Here is an 8,492-nt window from a genome sequence, read left to right as displayed (position 1 = left end):
TGCCCTGCCGTTGCCCTGCCCGGAACGACGGACCCTGACTCGATCGGCAAATGGACCACCCTACCAACAATCGACAACAACCACCAACCAACCACCAATGAACCAACCACCAACCACCACGGCCCGACAGTACAAAGCCTCAATCATTGTACCCGATTGCCCCGGACCCGAACGGTAATGACCAACACCACTACTTAATGTCTTATTTTTCTTTGTCTCTAATTACAAAAATACCTAAATGACAGCGACACGTGGATCGCTGTGCTGTTTTTAAAGTCGAACGACAACGACGTTCTCTCTGTTGATGATTCTTTTCTTTTCTGCTTGTCTGTCTGTCTGTCTTTTTTCACCATCACTTTCTACTTCTTTCTTTCCTTTCTTCTTTCTCTGTAATACTCTTTGTCCACGTTTCTCTACTACACAGTCTTTAGCGTACCAGTATCTCTTTTACCCTTCTTTCTCGCCTCTGCCTTTTTGTCCGAATCGCCTGTATCCGCTCGTTCCTTCTTCGTTCGTCTCCTTGTCTGCTCCTCTCTCAGCCTTGTACGTGTCCTCGACCAGCGTCTCCGACATCGTTGCGCGATGATTCATCGCCCACGAGCGAAGAGCCGAGTCTGCGCGAGCTTTCGAACGAGGAACACGCGCGATAAACCGAGCACACGTTTCTCGTGACTGCACCTGCCATCACCTGCGGTTGCATGTCCTCCGTCCTTTTCCATCCCATTTAGATATTCCTCCTCTGTCTTCGTATCCTGAATTCTACTACGTCTGTCTCTTTCTGTCTTTGCATCCACGGTAGCCTTCGAAGCTTTCGTTGTTGCGATCAAGCAGAGTAAATTGAAGGTCCATCGAGAGGGGAGGGAGCAGTACTCCTCGCGCTTCTTGCTTCTTTGTTAGCCTTGCCGCTTCTGTCCGTCTTCCTTCTCCTTCGTTCTCGTTAGGAATTCTGTATTGATACCTACGAGCGACGCCTAGCTACCGAGAGTTGCGACGGTACAAACGATAGAAGAACATCCAGAGCAAATGCGTTCTTAGCACGTACAAACTGTATTAGAGGAATAACAGATTCTCTAGCTAAAAGTTTGTCCTGCTTCTGCGAATTCAAGGCAAGATTCGTCACGACGACGAACAAGTTCTCCAATGAAGGAGACGCGAGGACACGCAGCATCGTTTTTCTGCTTTTATCCAAGAAGCAACGAAACACAGTCGGTTTGCAATCATCCCGACACGCGTACGAAACCTTTCTTATTCTCACCTTTCACCTATTCCTCCAATCTAATGTCATCTCTGTGTCTCTGGTGCAGTCTCTCTCTTTCTCTCTCCCTCTCTCTCTCTCTCTCTCTCTCTCTGTGTCTTTTGTTCTGTTTTTTTTTCTGGTCTGTCTCTGTTTTGTTCGTTTTTGATCGTCTCGCGTGCGCGGAAAACGTCTCTCTTTTCCTTTCTCTCCTTTCTTTATCTCTAATTTTTGTGGCTAACACGGATGCTAATCCGTGGAACGAGGCGGTAAATCTGCCGATTCCACGCTTAACGTCGATATGTCACGCTTACTTTTTAGGTACGTCCCACTGATCAACGCACCACTGACCATCATCGTCCTGGCAGAGATTTGCCGGCATGATTAACGAATTGTCCGCGAGTCGAAAGTCATTACCGATCTGCTGTGACCCGTGTCTAGTCTCGACCTTGATCGCAACCCTTTTGTTGCTGGACTCGCTTTGGTACACACTTGGGTGCTCGTCGAAAGCACTTTAGGCGCTCCCTTAGGTGTAAATCGTTCGGCGGGACTGCCGTCTAGATTTTATTAGAGATCGATGAATTTTTTTCTTATCCTAAATATATTTTTGTCGTGAGTCAGCAACGAATGGGTCAAGATACTGCGAGATTTACGCTTATGGGATTTAACGAACGCGGCTTATACCTGATTATTTTCCATTCGCAGCCAACGTACTTAACAAGCGTTATTAATACGATTGAGTGTGAAATACGAGGCAATTTACGAGATTGGTAGACACATCGAATGTGTTTTTAAAAGACTTTAGACTTCGGTCAAGGTTTATAATCAAAGTTCGCTTTTAAAATGCGAAATCTATGCGTCTTAGGAATCGATTAAAGTAGTTATGAAGTAGTTACGTCATCTTTTTTCGTTGGAAATTGCAAGTAATTATGATTTATACTGCCAGTTTCGTGGAAATGATGTTTATTGGTCTCTTTCTCGTTCCAGGACGTCACGTGCTACGGCTGTAGATTATTTTTATCGTTTAGTCGTCTTCGTAAATATCCTTCAAACTGATTTAAATGCTCTTCTATTCGCGATCCGAATATTTTTTATAAATATATTAACTTAAAGGCCGACCAATCTAACCGAAAAATCGGCATACGTTTTCCTCCTTTTCTTAGTTTTTTCTTTTTTTTTCTTTTCTTTATTCTTTCGGAAATTTGTAGTAATTTCTTAGCAACTTTGGTATCTGATTTATGTAAAGTAGAGCCTATTTTCGTTCATAATTCAACATAGCTCGGCTATCGCGAACTACGATTACTAGTCGAATATCGCATCCATAATTTCCACAGTGACAAGTAATCATTAATTATTTATGATCGAGGAATATTAACGCCGCTTTAAAATGCACATTGACAGCCTCGTGGCACGTAGACCAGCGGAATTATTAACCGAATCCAAACCTTCCTCGTTTTAGAATGCATACGGCGCTTGCATAATTGATTTTATTGTATCTCTACGGCCGGTAAATAATCAACGTAAAATTCAACAACGATATCGTTAACGTTATCATAGAAATTTATCGTAAGATTATGCGAGATATAATACAAATGATAATCGAACGGTATTTAAACTAATCGAATGGCATTCGATTTCTACCACTCTCGAGTCTCGTCTGATAAACATAAACGATTCGGAAGATCGCAAGATGAAAGATACGAGTCCGAAATTCAATTGGACCCAATTAGCTAGAGTTAGACTGTCCGCACCTGTACGCGTTCATTGCAGATTGATCAAACAGGAATATATTTCGATCCCAAACAGTTCCGAAAGAAAGGGACAACTCTCTTTTTTCCTTTGGTCCGGTAGGTGTAACAGGTTTTAATGGAAAGACCGGCTAACACAATTTTTCACTCTATCCATCGATCGATGCACATAGATCTTATTCACGGTCAAAATCTAGCGATCAAAGCTTTTTTTCGCCAGACAAAATGTAGTTCCTCTTTTTGTTTATCTATTTTTTTCTTTTTTTTTCTTTTTTTTTTGTTCTTAGAGAAGCTTTTAGTTTCATAGAGAAGCTGAGATATCCATCGATCAGCTTTCGTTTTCGAGGCGATGACTTTCGACCGATATGTTCGTCGAAACGAACAAAACGAACGCACACGGTTCTCCGGTTCGTAACTATCGACGATTGTGTGTGATTGTTAAAGAAACGGGCGAAAAGCGCGTCTAGGGTGAGAAATAGCTGATGATGGCCGTTTTCACGGTCTCAGACGGCGCTGGCTAACAAAACCGTACCCTCGCGACCGTGTTATATAGTATCGAACGATCTCGTGTCTGGTGATCGCGAGACGGCGCCTGTTATATATAGGAGAAAAGCGCATGATTAACCCTCGACTAGTAGGGTGAACGTTAGTTCTGTTCCTATAATTGGTAGGGTGGGATCAATTCGACGGAAAGAGAGAAAAAAATACCAGCTGTACGATACAAGTCGAGTCACGCGATGGAGACAAGTCGTGCGTATACCTGTGCTTCGATTGTCGATGGAAACTACCGACAAAGGAAAAGTTTCGATGAATCTTAATGCTACAGTTCTCCACTCTTTGTCTTTCTCTCGATAAATTAAGCGATAGATCGATAGATAAATTCATGTTCTTAGGTATTCTCGATCTTTCTGAAATGTATTTCTTTTTCTTTTCCTTTTTTTTTCTTTTTTTTTTTTTTTTTTTTTTTTTTTTTTGTTAGGTTGCGAAGTCTAGATGACGTTCAGGTACGACTTGCCCTGCACGCATGATTCATTCTGCATCGTTTCACTTCCTTTCTCATCGGGCGTGTGACTACTAGTACTAACATTGGATTAATTTTTTCTGAAATTTATTTCTTTTTTTTTTCCTTTTTTTTTTTTTTTTTTTTTTTTTTTTTGTTAGGTTGCGAAGTCTAGATGACGTTCAGGTACGACTTGCCCTGCACGCATGATTCATTCTGCATCGTTTCACTTCCTTTCTCATCGGGCGTGTGACTACTAGTACTAACATTGGATTAATTTCTTATTAAATTGTACGTCGCTAAGAATTAAAAAAAAAAAAAAAAGCAAACGTCGTTTTGATTCAATTCATTTTGCTCGTCTGAAGAAGATTAACGTGCATTCACATTTCAACTAAAATAAGAAAAATAGGAGAAATTTCAGCTTCCGACAAGTATATATAGTTGTGCTCGTTCTAACTCCACCCTACCAATCGATGGTTAACATTAACAAATAATCACGCGATAGAACATCGAAAGAACGCCATTCGTAAGAGAAAGCTGGTAGCTTTTGGTCTTGCGACATGCCTAACGCATAGAACAGCGGTCTCGAAAGCTTCGGTTTTGTTGAAGAAGGATCGAAAAGAGTGCACTGACAAAGAATAATAGCAGTAGAAAAATATGTCAAATGAACGATATAATATTTAGCGTACAGAATTTTAAAATAGAGTTCAAAGAGTCTATTTTTCTTTTTCTTTTTTTTTTTTACTGTTTGTTTTTCATTATATACTAGGATGGTCAGTAAATTCTTGACTCGAAAGGACTGTTACTAGTGATTTAGCGTCGTCGATCGCTAACGGATACTATAACATCGCTCGTACTTACAGTGAGCTTATATTGCATTTTCGTCGAATAACAGAAAACCTTGACTTTCCTCGAGCTTCTTCTAAACGAACATTAAAATCTCTAATCTCAGTAACTTCACGTCGAACGTTAATCGAATTTCCGTTCTGACAGAGAATTTACTCACCATCCGGTCGATTTCGATTTTTCTAAGAAAACAAACCCGCGAGCGATTGATTCAGTCGATACGTACGCAGATTCCAGTTTCACTCAAGCACTATCTCGAAATTGGAATATATTATTGTGTCGCGACTAATCGAATCGTGTCGAACGAAACACATTTTCTTCCACGAAGCGAAGGAACTAAGTCGCGTGAAACGGTGCTCGCGTGGAATTCCGACTTTCGGCAAGCCTCTTGTTCTTCCACAAAGTTATTCGAGCCTCGACGATCGATCGAATGGCATAGCGTGAAAAGCTGCTGGCCTATGATCGGAAAATACGATGCTATTCTGCTCTGGAACGCGATGAAATAGCTGGAAATCGTATGGCAGATGAATAAAATCCGTCTCGTTTTCTCCACATCGATAGCGATATCAGTCGGATGAGAAACATCAGAACTTTTCGAAAATCATCACGAGTTTCATAAAGTTTCCCGCTTCGGGGAGAATCGTTAATTTTGCTGCGCAACTTGGCGCGTTTTATCGTTAAAATAACGCGTTCCATTCGCGACGTAGACCGAAAAGGGAAACGAGACGCGACTCCTGGCAATTTCTCGCGATGTCAATAGCAGATCATTAAAAAGAGCGAACGGAAAGAAAGCGGGAACAGACGGAGAGGACCAGATTGATTTGTGTTGGACGACGTTTCAGAAGTTCCGTGTTTGTTTTGAAAGGAACGCCGGCAAGTTCTCTTGTAGCTATCGAAGCGATATTTTCCGTCCTGGCTCTCTCCACATTTCGTTTAGTCAATCAGTCCGTTCAAAAGAGACGAGAGGCAGTCGATCGTTTGTGAATGAGACGGCGGCAGACGCGCCACGCGAATTTCGCTCGTGGATGAAACTGAAGAAATTCTATGGTCGGAAGAATCAAAATTAGGAAGATTTAGGAGCGAAATAAAGCGATCAATAACGCGAAGAACGAAATTATTTCGAAAAGTAGATGGAAATGGAGGAAAGAAAATATATACATTTTGGACTACGAGAAGGGTTTCTAAAATTGATTGGTCCGGGATTTCGGTTCGTGTTCGAGTTCCCTCGAGCACAGCTCGCGCATTTCCGCGGCTAATTTTCTACGGAAGGGGGTGAAATTTCGCCGACACGATTCGACGAGGAAGAACAAACGTGTGTAGCACGTAATATCGTAATGGTCGGTACGGAGGATCGGAATAATTGTTAGAGTGTTTTTGATTCTAGGGTGCTTACTATCAGCTCGGATCTGCCCACCGTTCTTCAAGTATTGAACGAGGTCGTACCTAATCTCGAGGAGGTGAGTGTTGCTACCAGAAGAGGATCACACGGGAAAAGAAATGACTCAATCGTGAGACTTTTCACATGTTTTTCTTACTTTAGTAGATTGTTAATCCAGTATAGTTAGATCATACGAAGGCTGGTTCAATAACTATTAGCACCTTGATCGATCGATTTTCGAACCATCGACAGTATCTACCTTAACTTTGTTTCAACAAACTGTCCTCTAATTGTTACGATGATATAGAGGGTGCTAATTAGTATACTGTTCCAGCTTACAGGATTGTAGAAAATGTAGATAATGTCTTACCAATGATGTCTTACCCCACAGTACGTTTTTCAATTTTTTGTCACTTGCATGGAACACCCTGTACACATCGTAGAAAAACGATCGGTATATCTAATTAGCAATCAGTGATGAAAACAATGGTTCAATGTTGCGTAGAAAACGTACAGTGAAATAAATATTTACCAACTATTTTAAAAACAGCTATTACCATAAATCCTTATATTGTACTCGAATGTGTGCACAGTATAATTTTTATAGTACAAGTTAAAAGTCCCTGTCATTATAAATATACAAAGTATATCGTTCCAAGCAAAGAAACGAGTAAACGAAGACACAAAAAAAGGAAAGCGATAAAAAACAGACATAATTCATGCTTGCATAGTAAGCACATAGTATCAGTTAGAATGCTTTCAAAGAGAATTTCACGTCCGTAACTTAACAGGATGGGAGAGTTAATCTTGGAAATGGTTTCAGAATGGATCCCGACACGGCAGCGACGAGATCGACGTGCGCATGTTGGTCCATCAGAGCCAAGCTGGATGCATAATCGGCAAGGGAGGGCTAAAGATCAAGGAGCTTCGTGAGGTGAGTCAGAAATGTTCATACGCTATTAACGCTATACAAGCGGGACTACATCGGTTTTACGATTGTCACGTACAACTTCGTGCCAAGGCCTCTGTACCGTGCTCGTCCGACGAATTTAACCGTCTTCGAGGTCTTTACGCGATCTCCTCCTTATTAATGCTCGGACAGCGAGCCGTTTACGTGTGAGCATTGGAACGCTCTAAAACCACTTCCGTTTTCGTTATTTTTGGATACGCGTCTTCGATTGGTATTTCGTTTGCTTTCACATCGATATTCGTTTCCGTATGATATTCTGGTTTTCAATCAACATTCAGACGAGTTTCAAAGATACTGCGAAGGATTAACCTGTTAACTGCGGAATTTAGTTTCGAAAATCCGTCGCGGGATACGCAAGTGAAACGAAATAATGACGAGTATACACGTCGAACGTACGGCAAATGTTCCTATTATAAATTTTATGAAAAAAGTAAAGCAAAACGGGGAAGCATTACATTCTTATTCGATAAGAAATTAACAATTCGTTGTTGAAAAAGCTGTGGTTGCTGAAAACTTAAAAATTGCCAGAAAGTAATAAAATTTATAAACAAGAAAAATTGAAGAAAATAGATTTAAGAAATTCAGTTGATTTCAGCGTGGTATTTTTCAAATCAAGGTATCGTACAAAGTGGCAGTTCGTAGGTCGAGCGTCAGTAACGTCACTCCGTACGGATTTCATTTTTCCAGCAGACGGCATATCCTCGAAGTGGATTTGCTTTCAATGTTGCAGTTGGTATAAAGCACAAAATAATTCGGGAATTAGCCGATATACGTACCAAAGAGAATAATCAAATAATCGAATTTTTCTTTTATAAAATACATAATAGGTTTACTGGAAGTATAAAGGAAACATACCACTAAACGTCATTTATATTACTTTTTACTAAAATTTTGAGTTTTCCTAATAAATGGTAATTTTTTATTGCACACGACGAGTATATACAACCGCGCCGAAATAAAGTTTTGCATTGACGCGTATACACGTTGAACGCGGTTAACCGGTTAACTTACGCAAGAAACATAAGGTTGGGGAAGGCTATTCCACTAAAGAAAATTAGGTCTTGCGAATGGATTAGGATTTAGATTAGCCACATTAAATCATTATTTCCGTGACCGATTCCGCGCTGGTCCGCCTCGATTCGCACAGTCTATTGCTCAAGCACCGTTAATAAATCTGAAATTTGCCGTTCACCGAGATAATGAGGAAATTAGTCAGCGTTTCCTGTCGTTTTCCTCCTTCTTGAGTCGCGAGGTCGTCTCTTCGGATCGAGGAAAATGAAGAAACCACCGTTCTCCACTGAAACCATCCTCTCCTC

General features: G+C 40.8%; 1 protein-coding gene across 1 annotated transcript in view; it reads left to right on the top strand.

Annotated features, from left to right (window-relative positions):
• Nucleotides 1-8,492, top strand: part of LOC100740704 (heterogeneous nuclear ribonucleoprotein K) — a 62,584-nt gene that overhangs the window by 23,727 nt on the left and 30,365 nt on the right. Inside the window, exons 5-7 of the mRNA XM_033320303.1 lie at nucleotides 131-174; nucleotides 6,213-6,336; nucleotides 7,030-7,140. Coding sequence (XP_033176194.1) covers nucleotides 131-174; nucleotides 6,213-6,336; nucleotides 7,030-7,140 — 279 coding nt within the window. The remainder of the gene's footprint in view (nucleotides 1-130; nucleotides 175-6,212; nucleotides 6,337-7,029; nucleotides 7,141-8,492) is intronic.

This window comes from Bombus impatiens, unplaced genomic scaffold (assembly GCF_000188095.3).
Source record: "Bombus impatiens unplaced genomic scaffold, BIMP_2.2 scf_0264, whole genome shotgun sequence".
In the NCBI taxonomy this organism is placed as follows: Eukaryota; Metazoa; Arthropoda; class Insecta; order Hymenoptera; family Apidae; genus Bombus; species Bombus impatiens.
Note: the sequence above shows the minus strand (reverse complement) of the source record. Positions and strands in the feature narration are given on the sequence as shown.